General features: G+C 35.1%; 1 protein-coding gene across 2 annotated transcripts in view; it reads right to left on the minus strand.

Annotated features, from left to right (window-relative positions):
* The window catches only part of FAR1 (fatty acyl-CoA reductase 1), a 75537-nt gene that overhangs the window by 15661 nt on the left and 32394 nt on the right, over positions 1–27482 (minus strand). For both annotated transcript variants that reach the window (XM_024757001.1, XM_024757000.1), the window contains 8 exons: positions 25581–25776; positions 15339–15514; positions 8333–8512; positions 5220–5397; positions 4138–4182; positions 3896–4014; positions 2910–2977; positions 1233–1404 (listed from right to left, as the gene is read on the minus strand). In XM_024757001.1, the coding sequence (XP_024612769.1) occupies positions 1233–1404; positions 2910–2977; positions 3896–4014; positions 4138–4182; positions 5220–5397; positions 8333–8512; positions 15339–15514; positions 25581–25769 (1127 nt within the window). In that variant the 5' untranslated portion in view covers positions 25770–25776. The remainder of the gene's footprint in view (positions 1–1232; positions 1405–2909; positions 2978–3895; positions 4015–4137; positions 4183–5219; positions 5398–8332; positions 8513–15338; positions 15515–25580; positions 25777–27482) is intronic.

Here is a 27482-nt window from a genome sequence, read left to right on the forward strand (position 1 = left end):
AAGATACCTCACTTTTATTTTTTTCAGCAGTTGATGAAAGTTCTGGAATCAGCATCTTCTTTATACATAAATACTCAAATCCTGAACTCTCTAATCAAAGGCTCCACTATAATGCCAATGTAGTTAAAAAAATAAATATTTTATAGTATATTTCACTATAATTGTGGTAAAGACAGTAGGATTACTTTATTTAAGTTTGTGGGGTTTCAATAAAAAAGAAAAGAAAGAAAGGCCGTAACAACTATAATAGAAAGTTTTCCATTTGTTAACTTTTGTTTTAAATTCTCAACCTTAAAAATTAGTCAAAAACGGTAATTACCATATTATAAGCTGAATAGGAAGCTGAGATAGCTCAAGCAGTTAATTTTCTAGACGCATCCTAGGTTTTTTCATATAAAACTGCACAATCCACTTAAAGCAAAACATTTAACCCTTAATCCCCTATAAAACTCACCTCCAAGTTTTTAACGGGGAGAAAAGGGCTCAATTTCAGCTTATAATAACAATGACAACCTTGACGCTGGACATTTCCTATAGTATGGGATTCTGGAGGATCAATGGCCCAATCAGATGAGATCCACAGTTAGTCTCCCCAAATATGCTTAATTTCTAAGAAATGTCCTAGCATCCTGACTGTGATTGTGATTAATCAGGTTAGTAATTCTAAAGGTAAGCTCATGCTAGCGACTTTTTGTCTCTCCAGCAAGCTTCCACCACCTTACCAATACATAGTGTATTTACTGCTATTCTTCTTACCACGGTTTCTGACCTGTCAACCTGAGTGCAAGATCGAGCAATAATGCAGGTACTGTATGTCTGACACCCTTCCAATAATGAAGCAATAAGTTGTTGGAATACAACTTAATATTGGGGCGCCTGAATACTTGGTTTAAAGGATTCATCTTGAAGGAATGATTTAGATAATATCCTGTAGGAAAAATAAGCGTCAAAGCATTTTGAATGTTATTTGTTATTCAGAAAAAATAACCTGAAGTTAGACCTAGAATTCAACACATGACAATAATTTATCATCCAAACTTTAGAACAGAGTGAATTATAATACTACCTTCGCTTTTCTGACAAATTCTTAAATTCAAGAGTCTTCTCATTCACAAAAGGCCATTAAGCCTTATCATAAGCATAAACAAATACAGAGTTAATATGCATTTTAGCGTAAGCATGGGTTGTTTAACAGTCAGAGGAACAGATAAGACAGAGCTAGTCACCATTACCTTGGGCTTCTTCCAGTCATCCTGAGGTAGATATCATACAGGAATGCTGGGGCCTTATGGCTTACAGCAATCCAGTAATGATATAAAAGGTGATTGGAGGTTAGATTTACATTGGGCCGTCTGAAGGCCTGTTCGAGAGGATTCCTCTTGAAAGTGGAAATTACATGGTATTCTGAGGAAGAAAAGTTGTGTAACAGCTTTGATAATAACCATGTAATGAAGTTTTGAGAAAAAAAAACAAAAACACATGTTTTTACAAAGCAAAATATTTTACCAAAGATGTAAGAGTTTGCTCATTTAAAAAACAAACTTTTCTATTTTCTATAGTAGCTAAGAGAATATGGGTATTAGACTGCTGAACTCATAAATGATTTTAGAACTGCCACTATTTATGAATTTTAATTAGATGAATGAATTTTTGCTAAAATTCACTCTTAAAAATCCTTTTAATGTTTTACCTACATCAGTTTACAATGTCAGTTTCTATATTTCACCTCTCATGATAGCTTCTTTCTTTCTGTTCCTCTTTCCAGATTCTTATTACTGTACTTACTTAAAAAAGAAAAGGGAAACCATCATCCTTTGCTTGTGAATAATTAAGTTGCTCAAATTAACATATATCAACAAGCTTAAAACAACCCCAAATTAACTTCTGTTGTAATTTATTTAGGTTATGCAATATCAAAATAATCAAATCTATTATCATGTATGTTAATACTTCAATGGAAATGTATACTGGAATATTCACTAAAATAAAGCTCAACTTGATTTTTGCTAAACTTCATAACACAATGAAAGACTACAAAAAACCTACCTCATTAAAGTGTTTTAAAATTCGTAAAAGAATACAAATTATCATAAAATAAAAAGCACCCTAGATTTTCTTTTTCTTATATGCTCTAACAGTCAATCTTTCAATTGAAATAAAAATGCCATAAAAAACCCGAGGATGAAAGACAAAGATTTACTTTAAAATCAAATCGCTCCTCAAGGGTAACAAAAATTGTTCAATTAGAGGTAAAATAAGACCTAGTACTAAATCAACACTGTGAATACATTTTACTTTAAATTTGAAAACATAAACCAGCAACTTAAAAATGATTCAATTTAAGTAGGCCTTTAAGTTATACTATTCCTATTCTAAAACAAGTAACATAGCATATACACTACCTGCTGTGAATCTGTGAATTTAAACAGATTAATAAATGTAATAGAAAATATTCTGGCAACATGTTTTCTACTTGCTAATTCCTTCAGTTATTACTCTTAGGACAACTAGCTATCTCCTACAATATACCAACTCTTGTAGTTGGAAGTGATACTGCCTGTGAACAGGGAACATCAGGATTGAGAGTACCCACGAGGGAGGAAAAAAGCATTATTTCCATACCACGAGTATCTATAGGCGTTGCTGCAGATGGCAGCAGAGAAATAGTAAGGGTCAGACAAGGGTGGGATGAGGAAGGAATATACAGCAGGATATTTTAAAATTTATGAAACATTATTAAGGACCAAAAGGCAGTACTAGTAGATATTCTAACATGGCAATTAAAGTAAGAATAAATTGGTAACTGGTGGCTTTAATGCCTCATGGGTTATTCTAACGTAAAAACTCAGTGAACATTTTAAGTTCGTTAAAATTTATTCTAAAATTCAAAAACACAGGTAAAATCATACCAACTTCACCCCAGTGGAAAGGATTAGTGCTGCCTGTTGTACAATTATACACCATGATGTTTCTTGGTCTGCAAAGACAAAGATCAAAGCAATGAAACATAAGAAGAGGCTAAACTTAACCAATCTAAATCTTACATGATACTTAAGTAGGAAGAAATGAGGATGATGGGTACCTCTTCTACAGTGAATATTTAAAATATTATCTTTAAAGGATTAATTTTTGTGTCTGAACGACTATTTACACTACCCTTTTTCCCTATTCTACCAAAAAAATTATTTATAAAAAATAATATAGACTTCCTATTTTCTTCTTTGTATTAGCAGGAGTGTCTGCTTTTCATGCGAGGAAAAAGAACAACAAACAACCTCAGCTCTTCCTATCTCCTTCCCATTTTCAGAGGCTCTAGCTGAAACAATTATGAATTGAGTTCTCTTTCACCAGAAACAATATATTCATATAATCATATCCCTCCTTTTTAAGATATAAAATACTGACTTCAAAAATAAGGGCAGTTTATTATTTAGAAAAAAAGTTATTAAGAAGCTTAGGTGTTTAGGCTTAGGTGTTACCTGTAAATGCTACTACTCTCTTTTAAAAGGAGGCCCATGAGTTGATTGAAGGGCTCTAGTGTGCATGTTTGATATATGTAAGCCATTCTCTGCAAATTTTAGCTCTTTATATATGCCAAGTTTATACCAAGTTCTAGTTTGGATTTTAAAAAAAACATGTTTTTTTTTAAAATTTCTAATGACCTTGTCCATCCTGTGGGCAGTACACAAGAATTTATGTTAATTCTTAATAATTGCTGATGGAACCACTTCATCGCCTATTTAAACCACCACTTGCAGTTTAAAGTGATAATGCCTATATAATATTGGTATGGGTTAATAAAACTGATAAATATCAGTTATGAGGGATTATTTAACATTAGTATTCCCATCTCAGTTACTATATATTTAACAAGTGACACTGTCATCTCATATACCTATTAACTCCGGAATACCAGGCTGCCGCAAGACTCATGTTGACAACTACATCTACAGGAACAAGATCTGCAAGGGCATTGTTGGAGGCACGCATTGTTCGAAGAATTCCTTTCCCTGCCTTTGTTGAAATTAAAAACAACACCTTAAGATATATAAGCCAAAGCACATATACACAATATACAGAAACACAGAAAACAGAAAAAAAGTACAGAATATTCAATAAAACAAAAGGCTTACTTACCGCAATAAAGAGACCACTTGGTCCATTAAAGTTATCAATCCATCCCTAATACCAAAAATTAAAAAAAGGGAGGGAGCTTAGAAATATTATGAAACTAGAGATTTATCATTTGAAATCTATAACTCCACATACATACTTGGTAGTTTTCTTCTAAAACCTAAAAAACAGACTAGATTCAGGCCAGAATATTTCTCCCCATCTTAAATAGAAGCAGTCTTCCTCTGAGATTGCAAATGACTAAGTAAAATAGTTTCCAAAGGGGTACCTACTCTTCCATTAACTCTCTGCAAAGAGAATTTTATATCTGTCAAATATTTTAGCTAAATGATGACTGTTTAAGTTTGATTTTGTGCTATTTACTAAGGCAGTAACCTGAGACTGAGGGAAATGGTAAATCCTCCTCAAAATTACTGAATAAAACAGAAGAAAACAGAATAATGCCAAAGCAACAGAAGAGATACTATCATTTACTACCATTACAGAGACCTAAGTTTTTCCTAAATCAATTTATCTCTTATGTTTTCTCTTATTTCAGGGATTCACAAATACCATAATGCCTTGCTTTTCTACAGCAGATCACAGAAATCTCTTATCTTCCTTAGCTTGTAATCTATACAGGGAGGAGTCAACCTCTTGGAAGGCCTGCCTCTTTTTGGTACTAAAAAGCAAATGAAATAAAATAAGATCTGAATATTCTCATCTCTATTTCCTTCACCTCTGCAAGGGAAACTAATCTGCAAATAATTTTAAACTCCAACAAACGTTGACGTGTCAGAGTCCAATCCCTCATCAATCATGAAGGAAACTCATGGTCTCCTTTGACTCCAGACAACACCATAGCCTTCGATTTAATTTTCAATTAACATTTTAAAAATTGATCTGCATATGTATACATACAGTATTACATTAGAAATAAAAGTACCAATAAGAGTGTCTCTTTCTACAAACAGAAACAACTTTGCCATAGTAAGCCATGTTCAGTAAACAAAACCTGCTCATAAAAAATTGCCAACTCTTTTTATACAGAATTATGCCTTAAAATCCCCAATTCCAATTATTTACAAAGATTTCTAACAACTTACTGGAAAAGGTTCTTTCCAACTGGCACCAACAATTGATGGCCTTACAATCGCCACATTTAGCTTTGCTCCTTCTTGTTGTACAACATATTCTGCCAATGCTTTTGTGTATATGTATGTATTAGGTCTGTCTCCTATCAATTTTGGTGTGATGTCATTTACTAGGCCATCATCCATCCACCTGGTAAACAAAGAAATTGCATGCAAAAATATTTTCGGATGTTTTACTATAAAATGAAAAAACACTTTGCATATTTCAAACATATCTGTTGCTCTGACTCAAGTGATCTGACAACAACTTTTACTAAAAAAATGGAAATTAGCTTTACTTTCATTAAATATCAACCAGAACTCCATTATCTCTTATATCCAGTTTCTATAGCCACAAAGGTCTGAAAACCAAGAGTTCTTTAATAACTCATATGGTAGGTAGCAAAAGTGAATCAGAACTGATTTATGGTCTTTTTTTTAAAAAAAAAAAACATCATTTAGTTGTACGTATTCGTATACTTCATATGTGTTTGATGAGGGGTGCTACCCCGAATCCAGTTGAAGTTATTTCATATTACACAATACATAGCTTATATTTCCTTTCTAAAGTCTAAATAAATTCCAAAATACATCTGGCCCCAAGGGTTTCAGATTAGGAATTACAGATTTGTGTATAATCACCATAACAGCATAACATGTAAATTATATATTTTAAATGAACATACATTTACAATCAACATAAAAGGTCTAGTAATCTAAATATTTAAGGTGAAGCACTAAAACTTGTTATGCTCTCACTACCAACACTAACAAACACTGGGGTAAATGATAAAAATAAATTGAACCGTGCTGTAAAAATTCAATTAGCAACCTACTGTGAAGTCACAAAATTCCTCCAATTCTCTCACAGTGTCTCTGAAGAAAAGTTCTACTATGATAATCTGTAAGAGGAAAGTGATACGCTAGGTGATCTCTATAGTCTTTTCCAGTCTAAATTTCTAATTCCAAAACATTATGTACTTGTTTTCAGATAGTTTTTCTTCCTGTCTATAATACAATGCATACTTGTATGCATACTAAGTACTCTATCAGTGCACAAATGATACCCATACTAACTGATAAGGATGCATAAAATGGAGACTATCAAGATAAACTTTCTTCTGTGTGTAGAAGTACTTTTTGCATGCAGAAGGAAAAGAACACTAACAAAATTGAAGGGAGGTTGCTACTCAACTTAGGAAAAATTCCATAGTGGAGATGAACTTTGAAAAATGGAAGAGAGAGCTGCTATGTTAAAAAAAAAAAACAAGGGCTTCCCTGGTGGCACAGCAGTTGAGAGTCCGCCTGCCGATGCAGGGGACACGGGTTCGTGCCCCAGTCCGGGAAGATCCCACATGCCGCGAAGCGGCTGGGCCTGTAAGCCATGGCTGCTGAGCCTGCGCATCCGGAGCCTGTGCTCCACAACAGGAGAGGCCACAACGGTGAGAGGCCCGCGTACCGCAAAAAAAAACCAAACTAGCTAAACCGAGGAAAGACTTTTAGAGTCAGTAAGCCTCATCACTGGAGTGAGTTTACAGAGCCAATCTATGAGTTATCCTAAAATTATCTGTTGGCCAGTTGGTCAGATTTCTTTGTAAGCAAAGAAAGGAAATAATAGAATTAGAAGGTTATAGGCTCTTTCTCAGCAACTTCGATGTCTGGCTATACAAACTGCTAATAAGAGAAAAAGTAAAAAGATTTATTAACTTCCACACCCAGCTGTTCCCAGAGATATTAAACACTTCTGCCTACTGACCTGAGGAAAATGAGGTAGACATTTGGGACAATCTAAGAAACGAATTAGAAAACAGAAACCAGGGAACTGCCATAAGAATGTCTCAGTAAGCTCCCATACTTATTAGTTTCCTTACAAATCTGTCCACTTCCTCATATTTCCAGGAAAGCTTTAAAGAAATGGACTTATGTGTTTATTTTAGAAGAAAACTTGGAGAAGGAGCTACCAACATTCTGTAGCACCCTTGGGAAGAAAAGAATTCGACTGAGAAAACAGGGGATGGTAACTGAAGAGCTGAACGTGAATAGGATTCCTTGGAATAAAAGAGACCGAAAAGAAAACAGAATAAAGGAGGAAAAAGCTCACAGGAATATTATATGAGGATTAACAAATATGTGAAGATACGGATACTGGAATTTTCTATAATTATCGTCTATAAAAGACCCTTTATTTATTCTTGCTCTGATCCTGTTTGTTTGTTTCACTCGATGAGAAAGTAAAGGCTGAAGCAAATGAAATCTTGGCTATGCCTATTTGTATCCATCAAATGCAAACATTTCTCAAGTAATAATTGATGACAGGATCCTAGTCCTCAGAAAGATGACAAACAACAACACTAGGAGTATCAATTAAAGGACCATGACTCCTCTGATTCCCTAATAATTCAAGGCCTCTCTGCAGATATACAGTTGACACTTGAAAAACATGGGGTCGGGGCGTTGACTGCGTTGACTGCGCAGTCAAAAATCCACATATAACTCTACCGTCAGCCCTCTGTATCATGGTTCTGCATCAAAAGATTCAACCAACTGCAGACTGTGTAGTACTAGAGTACTTATTTACTGAAAAAAAACCTGTGTATAAGTGAACCCACATAGTTCAAGCCCATGTTGTTCAAGGGTCAACTCCATTGGGCAAAAAAAAAGGATAATCTTTTAATAAATTAGACCTTGCTATTAAATAGGCAGTCATTAGTCTCCATGGATATCAGGCACTTCTTAGCAGCTAAGATTGATTCCTTGGAAAAACAGAGACTCTAATACCATGGATGAGTTGTTCAGAGGCTTTCCTCCAACCATCACACCTGGTCAAAAGTGAAAGCTCTACACTGACTTTACACATTGACTTTATGGAGAGTCATTTAGGGACAAATCTATAAAATAAAAAGAACACAGTAGATACATAATAATTTGCTGAATAAGGAAGAGGTAAATGTATACATAAGCGTGGGTGGAGATTTAGAGAGAAAGAGATAGAAACTGAAACAGACCAAGAGATACATGTAAATAGATAAACTTGGATCCAAAGTTTGGGGTCAAAGCAAATGTATATAAATTTCAAACAAACGTACTCTAAAGAATCAATCAGCTTCTTGGGATCCACAGGGGGTGGATAGACTACTTCATCAATATGCTTTCGATTGCAGTAGGCATATGCCGTTGATACATGCATGAACACTTCCAGATTCTTCATCTGTTGTGCAAGCAGTATAAGCTGTCGTGTAGCAATCACATTTAACTGAACAGCATCTCTGTAAAAGAAAAAGTGACAATAAAAATTGGGAAGCTGTGTCATTTTTTCACCTGTTAAAAAAATCTTATTTCCATTTTAGAGCATCAGAGACAGAAAGGGACAAAGAGGTTTTTGTTTCTTTACAACTGATCCCTTAGCTCAGATTTTGTGTGTTATTTCAACATGAAGTACAACCATTCTACCAGTTGTGTTTAAAATTTTTCTGATTATAAAATAAACTTCATATTAGGATTGTAAAAATAAAAGCACAAATTAAAAATTTTAAATTACCCAGAAATAGACACAGATAATTTCAGTCTTTGGCTTTTATGCATACATTTTTGAAGTCATTTTAGACTTCTTTTGCCTCTTGATTTTTGAAAGCATACTGTTTTATGAATGGCTATACCACCAGGAGAAGTAGGAATCATTGAGTAATTTTAAAATGCTATGGTAGAGTCATCAATAAGGGTAAAACAGTCAAAGAAAACTCAAAAACATTAAATTATATTAATATATAATCAAGTAAAAGTATGTTTACTTCTCTGTTTGTAGCAATTAACCCAAACACCTTTTTAAGACTACCTTACAAAATTCAAAGGGGTGTTATAATACATTTGTTACAAGAGGCAAATGCAAGACCCCAAGATGATCTATATATTCCCTTCCTGAAGTTTACTTGAGGTAAATAAGTTCACAAATGCAAAAGTATATATGCAGAAAAATAATCGATGAAGCATCATCTAGTAATAGCAAAAGCCTAGAGAGCTCAAATATTCACTATGAAATGGTATAATAAAGTAGGTATCTTATCACAACGAAAGAATACAGCCATTAAATAACTGACAACTATAAAAACATGGAAAATCTGTGTGAATAATATTTTTTAAATATATAGATTATGAAGTGAAACAGGATTAAAAACAAGACTCTGGAATAAGACCTGGGTTCAAACCCTGGTTTAGCCTGCCTATCAGCTAGGATTAGGTGACCTTGTAAAGTCATTCAAGCACTCAGGCCTCAATTTCTTCATCTGTAAAGGAGAATACGTAATGGAGACTAACTACTAAGATTTGTATAAAGTTAAATTAAACAAAACAGCTTGCAAGTATTCAGCATTATTCTTAACATAGTCCCAAAATAGGCATTCAATAAATATTACTTAAGGGGTGGATAGTTTTTGCTTTCTATTATACTTTTGTTTATAACTTACTTGAGGGGAAAAAAGTTGAAATACCCCAAACCAGTAATACTGTGAAAAAACTGGCAAAGTAATACACTGTTGGTGACACTATAAACTGATACAACTGATCCGAAAGAGACTAGGACAAAGTACCAGGAATTACAGAAATGACAGAGTTATTAATCTAGTTAACCCACTGAAATTAACTGAGAGGAAAAACTTGTTCTAACCGTAATTTTTCAAACAGAAAGAAATTAAGATTCCTTAAATTTGTTTCTTGGGTTTTTTGGTTGTGTTTTTGCTTTTGTGTTTTAATTGAAATATACTTGATTTACAATGTTGTGTTAGCTTCTGGTGTACAGCAAAGTGATTCAGTTATACATATATATTCTTCTTCATATTCTTTTCCATTATGGTTTATTACAGGATATTAAATATAGTTCCCAGTGTATACATTAGGACCTTGTTGTTTATCCATTCTATCTATAATAATTTGCATCCTCTAGTCCCTAACTCCCAATCCAACCCTCCCCTGCCCCTACCCCTTGGCAACCATAAGTCTGTTCTCTATGTCTGTGAGTCAGTTTGTTTTGTAGATAAGTTCATTTGTGTCATATTTTAGATTCTGCATATAAGTGATATCATATGGTATTTGTCTTTCTCTTTCTGACTTACTTCATGTAATATGATAATCTCTAGGTCCATCCATGTAGTTGCAAATGGCGTTATTTCATTCTTTTTCATGGTTGAGTAATATTTCTCTCTCTCTGTGTGTGTGTGTGTGTGTGTGTGTATACACACACACACACACCCCACCACATCTTCTCTATCCATTCATCTGCTGATGGACATTTAGGTTGTTTCCATGTCTTGGCTATTGTAAATAGTGCTGCTATGAACACAGGGTTGCATATATCTTTTTGAATTATAGTTTTGTCCAGATATATGTGCCCGGGAGTGGGATTGCTGGACCATATGGCAACTCTATTTTTAGTTTTTGAGGAACCTGCATACTGTTCTCCATAGAAATTGGCTGCACCAATTTACATTCCCACCAACAGCGTAGGAGGGTTCCCTTTTCTCCACACCCTCAGAAAAATTCCCTATATTTGCTATACTAAGTGAACATGACATAAATTACAGTATAGTAACATGATGAAATATCATATCATGAAAATTATAACTATGAAAAAGTTAGAAATATGGAAATTGTTTCAATAAGTAAAATTACAAATTCTATGTTTACGTTTTATGGAAAACAACGTATTTTCAAAGAGAGACCACAAGAAAATTTTTTTTTAAAATAAAAATAGTTTTGAGTACTTTCTGAAATTCTTACATTTTCAGTATTTAAGAAGAAAAAAATCCAACTGTTCTTTTAAAAGGCCAGGATATGTCACAGATAGAATCTGGTCTACTTGACTGTAAAGTAGTTCTTTGATGCGTATCACATTTGCAAAACAGTGGGAATGGGGAGGGTACTGTTTTCGAAAAGGTATACAGAGAATATCCTGTTACAGGTTTCTGAGGACAGAACAACAAGTTCTGGGTCACTAGGAATAAGAAGTAATTCATGAGAGGAAAAACTCTTGGGACTTATTTTTTCTTTTAATTTAATATTATCTGAGAACCTATGAAAACACACTAAAAGGAAAAAAAAATTTTTTAATGGACTAATTGGGCTGGGATCTTAAAAACATGAGTGTATCTTTTTCCTTCCTTATCTCAACTGAGGGAGGAAAATCTGTTTAAATAGATATCCAGCAAAAAAGACGTTTCACAGAGAGGATACTGTCCACTAGACTATAAGGCAATGTGCTATTTTCTTTTGCATTTGCAAAACAATAGTGGTAGGGAGAGTGATGTTTTGGGAACAGAACACAAAGGATATTTTGTTACAGGTTCCTGAGGATGGTGACAGAATTTCTGGGTCACTGAAAATAAGGAATAACTTGAGAGAGGAAGCACTCCTGAGCTTTGCCTACTCACCTCTTCCCATCCATCCGCACCTGACAGCGCAAACCTGAAGGCATTTTGTGCCCATGTAAATAACTTAGTATCTCTGCCAGGCTAGTATCCTCATTGTTTTACTACCATCCAATTTGTACACCTTGAACTTTAGGCTGAGACCCTGAAATGTTAGATCTGAAAGCATTTAGCAGTACCAAACAAACATAAAGTTCTCACTATGTTTTGGTTATGGGTATTCATAAACGCATCTTATATAACACTGGCTTTTTGGGGGGAGAGCAAAAATGAACAAATCTTTGTAATTATGGTCTATCACTAATGTAGACATAGAAACCACTTTAATAAAGGAAAAAGCTCAACTTGAACTGCCAATAAATTTTCTTATTCACCTGTCTTCTATTGACATATTGGGTTGTTCAAAATCTATGCTGATAACACTTTTAAGACCTTAAACCAGAGATCATGCTTTGCTTGACAGACACCTGTGAGCTTATTAAAAATGCAGATTGCTGGCCCTCATCTTCAGACACTTTTTAATGTGTCTTAAATCACATTTTTTTTTTTTTTTTTTGCGGTACACGGCCTCTCCCTGTTGTGGCCTCTCCCGTTGAGGAGCACAGGCTCCGGACGCGCAGGATCAACGGCCATGGCTCACGGGCCCAGCCGCTCCGCGGCATGTGGGATCTTCCCGGACCGGAGCACGAACCCGTGTCCCCTGCATCGGCAGGTGGACTCTCAACCACTACGCCACCAGGGAAGCCCTTAAATCACATCTTATATAAGCTCCCCAGGCCATTCTGATCTCTTCCTCATCACTCCCTTCCCCACCTCTGAAAAAATACTACCTACATGAGATCTCATCACTATACTGCTGCTGATTTTTTTTTAACTTAATGAAGATATAGAAACAGATGTCTATTAAGGGGACAACTAATCAATCAGGGTAGGGGATCCGGTCGCTTGTAATTTAAATCACACCCTAGGCTCTTATTAAAAATGAGGATTCCTGGGTATTATCTCAAAACTAGAGGGTCTGAATTTGGCAAATACAGTCCAAGACTATGCATTTTTAACACATTTTCCAGTAATCCTTAAGATTCATAATACATTCTAAAGTTTGAGAATCCATGCCCTTAGGCTCAACAGTTTCTTGATCTTTTCTAAATCATCTATCTTTACTTCCACTGCTTTCTGAACACCTACTCTCATATTCATACCCCAAATTGCTCTAGCTCTAAAATCTCATACTATGAATTTTCCCGAGACCACACTACCTGTCCTCCCATTTCCGCCCTTAAGCCAGTTTTCTGTCCTCATCATGGTCTTTAGTCTCCTGATACTTCTTTACTCTCAAGTCCAATGGCCCTATTCTACCTTCTAAGAGATACCATACCTATGGTCAACTATTTAAGTAACTCCCTTTATTATCCTCAATATCACTCTCTCCTCAACTTTTGTATTTCTTTATAATTCCTAATCTTGATATCCATTTTTTCCCACTTCAAGATTTATAGACCACCGTATCTGAAAATAAATAAGCTCTGCCACCTCTCAACTCTCACAGCACTTTAATGTATGCTCTTCAGTAACTCCACATTTTCTATCCTATTTTATGGTTATTTAAGTATATTCCATTTCCTCTAATAGACAATATGGACTTTGCAAATAGGATCTGTGTACAATTTATTTTGATTTCTCCCAAAATACAGAGTATAATGTTGGGAGTAAAATCTGGATTTTCTTGTCCTGGCAGTAAAGGCTCTGAACCATTTTTTATTTGTGGGCTAACTTAAAAAGTGGCTATAAAGAATAATTGTTTAGTAAGTAGTTATTATATGTCAACCTACAGTATTTTAGAATGTTGTAGTATCACCACTTAGACATCAATATCAATTAATGACTAGGATTAGGTCATGCCCTGACAAGGAAGAGAAGAACAATAAATTTTCTTGTTCACCTGTCTACCTCCTTCCACTATGGCATCACTAGTGAAAGAAGAAAGAATAATAATAATAATAAAAAGATTTCCCTTTTGTTAATGGTAACTTTGCTTACCCTGAGGGGAGAAAGAAGAGAGAACATTCCCCAAAAGTATTACACTTTCGTTCTCCTCGTTACTTGGATGAGTTTCACCCGAATGAATGTTGCCTGTTTGTAAAACAATTTCCCCTCCAAAAGCATCTGATTTTCCCTTTGAGGACTATACCATAATTATCAAGTATCTATATACCTTTTTCCTTGAAAACAGTTTCATAAGGCTATGTGAACTCTTTCTTTTGGTTATGAAAAAAATGAAAGCTAGAACTACAGGGAAAAATACCAGTTAGATGGACTACTTCATATTAAAAACCTACCTGTAACTGCACTATCCAAATATAATAACTGGCCAATATTAAAAGATATGTATATAAATACACATTTATGTACACACATATTTTATGAAAATGAGATTATACTATAGTTCTAATAAGATTCTTTTGTCACTTTTGAATCCTGAACACATAATTGCTGCATAAAAAGAACTAAAATGTAAATAAATTATTACCACCAGATAATAAAGGATAAAGTCAAGATTAGAACTAAGGTGTGTAATTCCAAAGCTCCCGCCCTCTCCATGATACAGTGCTGCCTCAGCTTCCTCAAGTATAAAATGGATTTGACCATTATATTACATTAGGTAACATTAAGCATGGAATGAAATAATGAGCGAGAAAACACCCTGAAACTATAAAGCATTGTTAGAGGAATCTAAGGGACTATTATAGTGTCCTTACCTGCAATATAGGCAAAACTCACTGTAATGCTTTGGCACTGAACTGTCATGTTATATACACTGTCGATTAAGGTTTATACTTCTACACATAGACAATATGGGGGATAATCTCAAAACTCTTTACAATCAGAATTGAACTTAAAAACATTTTAAGAAGGCCTTCAAGCAATTATGAAACCTAAAGAAGTGTGCACCATTTTAATTGATATAAGACCATACAATTAGATTAACATTATAAAACTGTATATAACATCCAAAAATGCTCTGAATTAAGCACCATTATTTGAAATGTGTATTTGTTAGATTTTTAAAAACATAGTGACCATTTAAAATGTTATTTTTTTCTTGAAATAGGGCATCTTGAAGGAAGTCCAAACCGTTTTTAAAGTAAACCTATATCCAATGTACCCTGCCCTTAACACAGATACCAAAGTTTTAAAACAAAAACAGGGTATGACTTCAATGTATAAGCCATTTCATCTTACTCTGCAAAACCTGAGCCTAACTTTTTAAAATTTTCAGATGAATATGTGTGAAGTAGACAAAGCTGCTGGGGTATACACTTCTGAAAGAATGGAGGGCAGAGGAAATACACATTATTAGTTGTTAAGACTAATACTCCTACCCAAGGGAAACTTCTCTTTCTTCTACTCCACACTTCCCATTTCTTGCCTCCTCCCTGCCCCATATATAAATTTATGGCAACTTCTAATAAACATATACTAGCTATCCGATGTTGTTAAACTGTTAAGAAGAGAAAGAAAATTCTTTTAATACTCTGTAGGACACAGAATGCTACAATTAACAGAGAGCAAACATTTTCAAAACACTTTCAAATGACTTGACTAAAAAGTAGAATTCAAATTAGATCTTTTAACTGTGCTGCAGTTCAAATATCATATAAATACCTTTACTTACCTCAAGTTTTCATTAAACCTTACTGTAGCTGCACAGTGGAATATAATATTGGTAGACTCTATGATGATCTCTTTATCTTCTTCACTAAGAGCCAGTTTAGGTTGGGTGAGTTCACTGTTGACTGCTATAATTTTCTCCCTAAAATCTGGATTTTCATCTCTCAATCTGTCAAAAAGCTATCAAAGGGGAAAAACATTTTAGGGCAGTATTTTTCAACTTTCTAAAACCCATCATCACCACCTTTTCCTCCCCCAAGGATCACTATTTTTTAAATTTCCACTACGTGAATCCTAAGGTTGCTTAAATTGCTATCATTCTGCATGAAAAACACTCTATGGGGTCCACATTGTTATCCCCATTTTATAGATGAGGAATCTGAGACACAGAGAGGTTAAGTAACTTGCCAAAGGACACAGGGCTGGTAGCTTGCAGAGTTAAATTTTAACTGTCCATGCCTTTGTTGATTAGATTGTATTATCTCTCAGAATAGACATAAGCAGCATAGACATCAGAACAACGTTTAAAATGATCATCCAGGGACTTCCTGGTGGTGCAGCAGTTAAGAATCCGCCTGCCAATGCAGGGCACACGGGTTCGATCCCTGGTCCGGGAAGATCCCACATACCACGGAGCAACTAAGCCTGTGCATCACAACCACTGAGCCTGCACTCTAGAGCCCACGAGCCAACTACTGAGCCTGTGTGCCACAACTACTGAGCCTGTGTGCCACAACTACTGAAGCCTGCGCACCTAGAGCCCGTGCTCTGCAACAAGAGAAGCCACCACAATGAAAAGGAGCCCCTGCTCTCCACAACTAGAGAAAGCCTGCATGCAGCAACGAAGACCCAACTCAGATAAAAATAAATAAATAACATTTTTTTAAAAATAAATAAAAAGATCATTCAGATTTCTAAAATCCAAACCTTAATTTATCACTTCATTTTATTTTGCTTTTAGTCTCTTTTAGTAGATTAAAATACCATTAATCATACTCTACCTAATATCTTAGGAAAATTTTAAAGGGGAAAACAAAGTAAGTATGTTAAAGGAAAAAAAATTTGGTAAGCAAATGTGAATATGAAGCTGGATAAACTTGAGAAATACATACAGGATTCTAACTTGAAAATAGAAAATTCAGTATTCCTTAAGTATACTCAAAGGAATAAATTTTTAACTGGAGAATCAGATCCCAAAATGGTTACAGTATAAAGGTACATTCAATTTTGAGTCAAATTTAATTTTTTATCGCAGATTTTATAGAGGAACACTGATGTCACCTCCAGATCACTGTTCTATTACACCCTGACTCTCCACTCCATTTAAAGTCCATATTTGTAGTTTAAGCAGAGATTCTGAAATCTGGGCAAAAAGTCTATAAAACATATATGGTACTCGCTTTCATCTTCCCAGGTGACTTCTAGTAAGTAACAGTCTTCCCCTCCACCACTGCTAGCTAGTGACTTCAATATTATTGTTTTTTTATATTAATTAATAAAACATTTACTAAGCATTTCAGATGAACTAAGTACCTTCTAGACACTGAGAAAACAAGAATTATGACCTTTGCCTCAGTCTATTTAGAGTCTAATAGGAAAAATTAGACAAGTAAACAGTTAAAATATAATGTTATAAGTAATAAAATAGGGATAATATAAGTGTTATGAGACTGTACAGGAGCAACATCTAGCCCTGCTAGTTGGGAAGGACCTGAGATTATAAAGTAGAAGAATAGTGTTTCAGGTAGAGAAAGTAGCATGTATAACCACCTAGAAGTAACAGAGCATTAATGTTTGGGAAATTTTAAAAACTCAGTAAGACTTGGCCAATGACTGGAAGAGGGATAAGGAATATAAACTCCACGTGGACAGGGACTAGGTCTATTTTGCTCAGAACAAAGGCCCTAGATAACAGAGTGCCTGGCAAGATAGTGACATGATAAACATTTGTTAAATGAATAAATTCATTAGGTGGAAAACACTGGAAGAGAAAAAGTACAGCTATGGAGATATGAGTTCAGTTTTGTGAATGCTGAGTATAAAGTGCCAATGAGAACACCCCAGAAGACTGGTCTAGTAGAGATAACTGGCTCTGTGGGTCCTGAGTTCAGGGAAGAAAGAGTCAGACTACTGATACAGATTTTATTAACCACCCAGGTAGCAGCAGTGATGAGCACCCAAGGTCCAGACTATATGAAGCTTTTTCCAAATCTAATTTAAAATACAACCTTTCACCTCACACAAAACAGAAGGTGCTGAGTAATTACCTAAATGGACCTAGTAAGAAGAGATCAAGGCCTAGGACAGAATTCTGAAGAATATTTAAGGGGCTAGCAGAGAAAAAGGAGCCTGAGGAATGACCAGAAAAGTACTTTTAACACACTGAATTCAGACTTTTTCATTCTCCCAGACTGCCAATGACCTTTAATTCCCCTTCATATCAGATATCTCCACCACTACCACCAATACATGATCACGCTGCTTCACAAGTTACATCTCAAATGTGATGCTCTTCCCTTCTTTAGCTACCATCTCTTTATTCAATACCATCTTTTCCAAAGTCTTTAACCCACTGGTACCCCAATTAGTTCCTACTTTATTAAGTCCACTAATGCCCTCTTTAATGTATTTTATTCCCTTTCCAGAATTTATTTCGTGGTCAACTATTTGCACTCCTTGCCAGCAATGAGGTTTACCTTCCCAGAGACATTCCTGTAAATCAGTGGTTCTCAAGTTGGGGCAATTTTAGCCCCCAGGGAACATTTGGTGATGTCTGAAGACATTTTTCTTTGTCAAAACTGGGATGGTGAGGAGAGGGAGCTGCTGGCATTCAGTGGGTAGAGGCCAGGAATACTGACCACCCTACAATGCATAGGACAGCTCCCCATAACAAAGAATTATCTGGCCCAAAATGTGAATAGTGCTGAAGTTGAGAAATTCTGCTATAAGACAATGTCCCACTATAGTATATGCTCTATGCCTATGCTCTTTTATTCCTGTTGCAAAATCATAGAAGGCTCTACCTAAAGGTTTCTTAACAACTTTAAGTGTACATATTCACTGCTACTTGATATAAAAAGAACTCATTTTATTGGTTCACCAGAAATGCTATACATAAGTGGGAATGAATGGCCCTAGGAGTAAGTGGTGGGATGTGCCGGGGGGAATTAAAAGCGTAAGATAAAATGACAAAATTTTATAGAGTATTTTAGTCAAATATTTATTTAGACAAATACTTGGGGACAAGGCACTTTTATATTGAAAATAATGGCCATATGTTTAGACTAAACTATAAAAGTTCAATGAAATTTCAGGCTTTCAGTAGAAGATAATCATTTTCTTTACAAATCAGACTTACTGGTGAGGAAAAATTTTAGAAGCATTACCCTGGAGACCCCAGAGAAGATGCCCAACTCTTTCACATTTTACTTAGGTCCTCAATTCCAACCAAGACATCAGCTTCAATAACTGCTCCTATCCAATCTCTCTTAACACCTCTACACTCTCTCTTCCTTCCCTCTTCCCTCTTAAAAGCTCTCTAGACTGTAGGCTCCATTAAGGCAGGGACTCTTATTTATTCCTGAATTCAACCCCTTACATCAAGTCAAGTGCCCAGCACTGAGTACACACAATAAATGTTTTCTGAAAAATAAAAAATGAATAAGAAAAAATAACCTCTCACTAGGGGGAAGGAGGGTGTTGGGAAGGGAATTACAATATACCAATTACAAGTGGTTCATGATAAAATGCAAAGATGAGTAAACAAAGGGCAGAGATGGCAGCAAAACACACATGCAGGCATTATTACTTAAAATAGCCTTGTGGTCTGATAGCCCCCTTGATGACTCCCTTCTCACAGGTTTTCAGGGAAGCAAAGAATTCCAAAAGGATGTGGCAAAAAATCAGAAAGAGAAAAAAGAAGAGAGACTAACATACACTATCTGAGTAGTTAAGAAGTTCAGGGATAACTTCTAAATTTTGGAGAAAGGATTTTACATCCTACAGTTAAATAAAAATAAAAGCAACATGTTAAGTATCTGCTGCATGATGTCAAAGAAAAGCTACTGTGACATGACAATTAGTTCTAATCCAAAGAACTATCACAAAGGTATACAAAGTTCATTCAAAGTAAAAAGTCTGCTTAGTTGCTATGTAAGGATTTGCTAATTTTTTTGTTTTTTCCAACAGGACTATAAGAATTTAGATAGACAAATGAGCATCATTCTCTTCCAAAAAAAAAAATAATGCTATCATTGACATTTCTTTGGAGGGATATGCCTATAGAGTCAGAGTCCTTGCAAAACTGAGCTCACAGCTTTCTAATCACTTTTGTTTCTGACTCTAATTTTATTCTCTGAATCTTTACTGCCAAGCTTGGGTTCAAATTAATTTTGGATGTCTGCAAAAGTCAACTCTCTCCTTAAAGCATGAACATTTGCCCCTATTCAGTATATCCATTAGAATGTGCCAGTAGGCTGTCCCCACATGGTCTAAGCAACACTGTACACTCTTAATCAGCACCAGTTCGCAAAGTGTAGAAGATCCTAGGAGTCCCTGAGACCCCCACTTAGGGAGTTCACGAAGTCAAAACTATTTTCATAATAAAAGTAAAACATTATTTGCATTTTTCACTTTCATTCTCTCACAAGTATAGAGAGGAATTTTCCAAAGCTACAGGTGTAATGACATCATCACTCTCGATGGCTCATGGAATGTGTGCTTGTATGTATATTCTTTTACTTTAAAAATTTCCCAATTTTAAATGGGACCTAATGAAACTTAAAAGCTTTTGCACAGCAAAGGAAACCATAAACAAGACAAAAAGACAACCCTCAGAATGGGAGAAAATATTTGCAGATGAAGCAACTGACAAAGGATTAATATCCAAAATTTACAAGCAGCTCATGCAACTCAATATCAAAAAAACAAACAACCCCATTGTAAAGCAATTATACCTCAATAAAGATGTTTAAAAAAAAAAACCAACCCAATCCAAAAATGGGCAGAAGACCTAAACAGACATTTCTCCAAAGAAGATACACAGATTGCCAACAAACACATGAAAGGATGAACAGCACTAATCATTAGAGAAATGCAAATCAAAACTACAATGAGGTATCACCTCACACCAGTCAGAATGGCCATCATCAAAAAATCTACAAACAATAAATGCTGGAGGGTATGGAGAAAAGGGAACCCTCTTGCACTGTTGGTGGGAATGTAAATTGATACAGCCACTATGAAGAACAGTACGGAGGTTCCTTAAAAAACTAAAAATAGAACTACCATATGACCTAGCAATCCCACTACTGGGCATATACCCTGAGAAAACCATAGTTCAAAAAGGGTCATGTACCACAATGCTCACTGCAGCTCTATTTACAATAGCCAGGACATGGAAGCAACCTAAGTGTCCATCAACAGATGAATGGATAAAGAATTGGCACATATATACAATGGAATATTACTCAGCCATAAAAAGAAACAAAATTGAGTTATTTGTAGTGAGGTGGAAGGACACAGAGACTGTCATATAGAGTGAAGTAAGTCAGAAAGAGAAAAATAAATACCATATGCTAACACATATATATGGAATCTAAAAAAAGGATCTGAAGAACCTAGGGGCAGGACAGGAATAAAGATGCAGACGTAGAGAATGGACTTGAGGACACAGGGAGGGGGAAGGGTAAGCTGGGACAAAGTGAGAGAGTGGCATGGACTTACATATACTAACAAAGGTAAAACAGATAACTAGTGGGAAGCAGCCCATAGCACAGGGAGATCAGCTTGGTGCTTTGTGACCACCTAGAGGGGTGGGATAGGGAGGGTGGTAGGGAGACGCAAGAGGGAGGAGATACAGGGATATATGTATATGTATAGCTGATTCACTTTGTTATAAAGCATTAACTTAACACACCATTGTAAAGCAATTATACTCCAATAAAGATGTTAAAAAAAAAAGAAGAGAGGAAACTAGAAGAGGAATACAGCATAAAGCTTACTTTGATAAATCTATACATAGAAAAAGATGGATGAAGAGCTGAACTCGGGAAGCATAGATCATACCTACAGTGTGAATACCTGACTGTTTGGAAAATTGTTCTTTTTAAATAACTCTCAGCACTCGATGAATGATCTAGCAATCCAGTATAAAATAAATCAATATTAATATTAATATTGCACTACAATTATCATAAGTACTAAATCACTATCATTGCTATTACTGCTTCTATCATGTTTTGAGTTTTTACTATGGCCCAGGCTTTGTGCAAAATGTTTTAAATAGCAGTATCTTATTTGAATCAATCATTCAACATGTATTTAACACGTGGTCTGTGTAAGGTATTGTTAAAGTCTCAAAACTTTACAAAGAGGTGTTACAGACTGAAAAAAAAAATTCTCAATTTTAATCTCTACTACGATAATACATCAGTAAGATATTTGAAATAAAACCTCACAAAAGCAAAATCTCTTTGAAGTCCTCAATAATTTTTAAGAGTGTAAAGGGGTCCAGAGGTCAAAAGTTTTTGAGAATCACTGCCTTAAATAAATAGAATCTTTCAACCTATTTGGATGATATGAAAAAATACAGCCATAAGGTAATAATATCAGTCTGCAATACACTGCAGTCAATATACATTATCAAATAATTTGCTCAAGAGTTTTAATTAAAAGTCACTTGGAAAAAGCTATAAATTATATCACGTTTTTAAAAAAGTCCTTACACTAGGCTACCAAATACTTTTAATTTTAAAATGATATTGAATACAGTTTAGTTGATCTTCCCAGTTCTCAGGAAAAACTGAAAATGACCTTTGTACCTACCACACTTTAAGATGGCAAATTCTTCAAGCATAGTTATTATGTAGCTAGATTTTATGGTAGTAAATACTGAAATATTAACTCACATCTTTTTTTTATTGTCTCTAAAGAATTTAGAAACAATAATGAAAATGACTAAAACTTGTCTTTTTGTGTGTGTGTGTGTGTGTGTGGCCATTCCCCCTGGCACCCAGGATCTTAGTTCCCCGACTAGGGATCAAACCCATGCCCCCTCCAGTGGAAGCAAAGAGTCTTAACCAATGGATCGCCAGGGAAGTCCCTTGTCTTTTTTTTTAATTGAGATAACTAACACTGGTTTATAACATCATATAAGTTCCACGATTAGGACATTATATTTTGACTCCTATATACACTACTGCGTGCTCACCAAGAAAAGTTTAGTTTCCATCTGTCACCATACAGTTGACCCCCTTTACCCATTTCACCCTACCCCCAACCCCTTCCTCTCTGGTAATCACTACTCTGTTCTCTGTTTTCACATTTAACCCACATCTTACTTCTAAAAATAAGTACATAGAAAGTTCATGTGATAATTCCTTAATCTAAGAGTTTAAAGTTAACACTTGCTACATTTTTCTCATGTGTAAGTATAAATATTTGTTTGAAACCCTCTTCCTCAAGTTAAACAAGCAAAAATTTAAAAGAATAATTAACAATTTCGATTTTTGATATTTTAATAATTAACAATTAATTAACAATAAAAGAATAATTAACAATTTTGATTTTCGATATTTTAAAAGGCAAAAACCTCACTTGGGTAGAGGAGAGTGTTAGTAGGAATACTCCAGCACTTAGTATTTACTTTACATGTCTTATACAGAGTCCAGTAAAGCAAACACCACAGCTTGCTCTGACACTCTTCCAACCTACCAAGCAGTTCTCAGAGCCTTTGCCCGTGCTGTTCTCTCTACCTTTAACACTCTTCCTCCACGTACCACATGGATTCTTCCTCACTTCATCATTCAGGTCTCTGACCAAACGTCACCTCAGAGAACTTTTTCTGACCATCGTATCTAAAGCAGCACCTCCATCACTTTCAATCCCCCTTTTCTGCTTTACTTTTGAACAGCACGTGCCACTATTCAACATGTTATACAGTTGTTAACTTGTCTCCCTAACTAGAATGTAAATTCCAAATGCTGGGATTTTGTTTTCTTCATTGCCGTATCTCTAGTAACCTGAACAGCTTCTAGTATGTAGCAGGACTCACATCTTTGCGGAAGGGAGGGCAAATGGGAAGAACATAAGTGCACGAGAGTTTGGGGCAATGGGAAGAACGTTACTAGAGTATAACTACCCTTGTGAGCTATACTGTCACTGAGTAGCCCTCAAAGAAGTAGATTTGTTTTAAAAAGTAATTCAGAGAAAAGAAGTTTTTCTAGTTGAAATAAAGATTATTTAAAGTTTTCATGTGGGGACAAACTCAATAAACAGTGGGACAAAAGTAAATATTATTTTTATTCTTTAATGCCCTATTAATAGTTTCAAACAATTTATTTTTAAAAGTAAAAACAAATATTAATTTACATCACTGTTAAAACCCTGTAGGTCTAGGATTACCTCTTAATGGGGAGGAGGGGGAATACAAACAAGAAAAACGTGGATGCTTCACAAAAGAGAAGTTTATCTTTCTGAACCAAAATTATATTTGAATGGAAATCATTCTCAAACAACATAACATCTTAGTAAAGAAAACATTCTAAATATAGTTTAACCTTTTCTTAATTTATCCTAAGTCACTGTAGTGAATATTAGTGATTGTATTTTATTATAACTCTGTAATGTTAAGAAAATTAAAAGTTATATTTAAACCCTCCCACACTTCTGTACAGGTCTTATTGTGTACCTTCTCTTTTTCTCTTAATTCTTTTTCTGTTATCATACTTTACCACTCCTAGGAGATAAGCTTCCCACTACTGCCCTAACCCATAAACTGACTCTTATTCCTTCTGATGTTAACCTCTGTTATTCGCTGCCCTTCATGCACTTCTCTTTTGCTTTTGTCATCTTCTCTTTTAATTTTTGTAAACTTGGGCACCAAGCCTTTTGCCATTGGCTTAGGGAAATTAAGCTATTTTTACTCAGTGTGTACCAGCTACAACATACAACTAGTAAGGTATCCAACTCTCAAGATTACTTTTTCCATTTTATCACAAAGCGTTCCATCATCTTTGCCTTACTTTCTTATCTATTGGGGAAGTAATGTTATAAAGTAGAAAGGGATTTGTTATCAGGTCATCTGCGTTATATCCGACATCTATTAGCTACACAACTTCAGATAAAATAACCACCTCTGAGACTCATTGTCCATATTTGTAAAATGGGATATATCAACATCTGTCCCAACCAGAGCGTGAGCTCTGGTTTCAATCGTTCACAGACATTGGCTCTAACACTAACTATATGACCTTGTAGAATGGGAATAAGACCAGTACCTACCTTGAAGAGTTCCTGTGATAATTAAATACATATAAGGTGCTTTGCACACAGTGCCTGGCACAACTTAAGCACTCAATAAATGTCAGCCACTATTAACTATGGATTTCTACTGAAAGATCAAAACAGGCTGGAATACAAATCATGTCTAATAAATTACTTATTAACTCTAGAGAATTGTTAATCTATAAGTAATCAACGTATCTTTTGATACTTTGCAGCAATTCTTTCACTGCTCAGAGTAACTCAGAGGTTTCTAGTTTTGGTCTTTTTTGTTTTTTTTATACATAAGTCACAGCTGCCCTAGAAGGTTAAAAGGTATCAGATACCCACCTAATAACTAAAAAATTACATAGCTACTATACCAAACTTACTAACAATGAATGTCAGATAAATTCTAAAGCCTATAACTGTGAAATAATTTTACTCCAGTTCATTTCCATTTTTTTCTTAGCCATATTTTACTAAAGGTTCAAATATATGACATACTCTTGTATTCTATATAACCCCTGTCACCATGTTCTTATTTGTCAAATGGGAATATGTGACTTTGCTACTTCCTAATACTTTTGTGAGGAGCAATTAGTGCTTACAAATTTTTAACTGTTATCAAAGCACTGTCTCACAGCATAGTAGCAGTTAGAAACTAACTCATTATTATCATTCTGAAACTATTTAAACATCTAGTAATTACAAATAATCTGCCTCAAATATTCTAAAAACACATTAAACCTTTACCATAAAGGTAATTTCGAACTTGTTATATAATTTTGTTCATCATAGAAGAAAGCTTTTTTCTCCTACCGATCACAAGTCATATTCAGTTTACTGCCATTCTTATAGGGCTTTTTTTACCAATTTTTTTCAGGATACTTAGGAAATATACTAAGCTGTTGATGATTACAATAATTACATGCACAAACACACACTTTTTTCTCTCTTCCAAATGATCATTTTCCATACTTACCTTGCCACTAATGACTTCTTCTACTCGTTCCTGGGGTGTCTGTCCAGCTTTCTGCCTCACCAAAACATACACTGAATTCACCTTAGGACAAGACCTCAGCAACTTTTCCAGAAGTACCTTCCCTAGGAAACCAGTAGCTCCAGTGAGGAGGACATTCTTGCCTTCATAGTATTCTGGGATTGAAACCATTCTGATCCTAAGGAAAATATGACAAATAGGCATCACTTCAAAGATTTATGTTCATTGTTACATACTGAAAATCTCTTGGTATTCAAATAAGTATTTTCAAGGACAGGCAAAAATCAAAGTTCAACGTTAACACAAAAGGGGACATTAACGTTTGGCTCATTGTAGTAAGGTGGAAAGTACAGTGAACTGCAACACTGGCTTCTAATCCCTGTTTTTACCTGGACCACCTCAGACAAGTCACTCACCTTCTCTGGGCCTGGGTTTCTTTAGTACAGTTTGTACCAAGTGACCTCTAAAAATTCCTTCAGCAATAAGAATCCAAATCTTCACTTAAACCTCAGTTAAACCCCAAACATGAATAAGTGGTGTTTCTCTGTCTCCAAAAGTATTTATAACACCAAATAGAGGTCAGCAGCAAGACTCAATTGCCTAGCTTGTATAACATGGTGAGGTGTCATATTCACCTATCATCACCAGTTGAAACAAGAGGTAACACCAAGTCCTTTCTTTTACATGTCTGTAGTGACAATATATTCAAAAGGTACTTAAACCTCCCTTTTAGTAAGAAATATAGTAAGGAATATATAGACTGACTTATCCTCCCTACCCAAATTCTACTGAAACAGCAGAAAAGAGAGTATACTAATAGAATGAACACACAAAAGAACCATGATGAGTGGAAAAAATGAGATGCAGAAGGACTCATGCAGTATGTCACTATTCAAGGCTCAAACACATTCAAAATGATGCTACTTACTGTTTAGAAATGCATATACATGATAATATTAATAAATTCATTAGAGAGAGTATAATACAATCAGAAAAGAGAATAAGAAGCTTCAATTGTATTTATGTTTTGTTTAAGCTAAGGAGTAGATACCTGTATTTTATATCTACATTTTTCACAATTATAAAAAATTAAATTCATAACAATCTGAAAACCCATTAACAAGCAAAAAGAAAAGAAGGAAGAAAGGTAGGAAGGAAGGCAAGAAAAAAGAATTTCCACAAGAAACAGATGAGACTAAACTGATAGAGAAGCCACAGCATAAGAAATAACAACCTAAGCAAAAAAAACATAGGAAAGCACCATAAGGAGGCAAGAGCTGTCCCAACCCCCTAAATAGAAAACACCAAGTTCAGGATCAAGAAGCTGAATAAAAGCTTAGGGAAATTAAGGTACCTAAAGGTTGCTCACAGAACAGCAAAGCCACTCCTGACAGTCTTACTTCCTGTATAAACTTTGGCTCCCAGGCTTAGTATCCAGATCTGCTGAGAACATCCAGCATGGCTGCTAAGGACAAAAGAGAAGTAGGGCTAAGTTTGAGGTTGTTCTGTACATCCACAAATGGAGGTGGGGCACTGGGAGAAAGGATAGAAAAACAACCAAAAGAAGAAAAGTCTTCAGAGCACTTGTGCCCCAGAAATAAATTTTAGGGCCTCAGATTATCTGGCTGCTGCTGACCCTTAAAACAAACTCATACAGAGCTCACAGTAATTCCACTTGGAGAAAAGATCTCTTGGAAAATCAGGCTTCAGAAAACTGAGAGGAAGGCAGTATCAGCTACCAAAACCAATCATACTAGTCCTTCATAAATATGGATAACTAAGGATCATCAGATATTTAAGAAATATCTACAAAATTAAGAAGGACCAAAATGAAAAGCAACAGAACCAACCACGAAGAAAACTAAGGTAATGAAAAATTTACAG

Source organism: Neophocaena asiaeorientalis, unplaced genomic scaffold (assembly GCF_003031525.2).
Source record: "Neophocaena asiaeorientalis asiaeorientalis breed wild unplaced genomic scaffold, Neophocaena_asiaeorientalis_V1.1 scaffold504, whole genome shotgun sequence".
Classification (NCBI taxonomy): domain Eukaryota; kingdom Metazoa; phylum Chordata; class Mammalia; order Artiodactyla; family Phocoenidae; genus Neophocaena; species Neophocaena asiaeorientalis.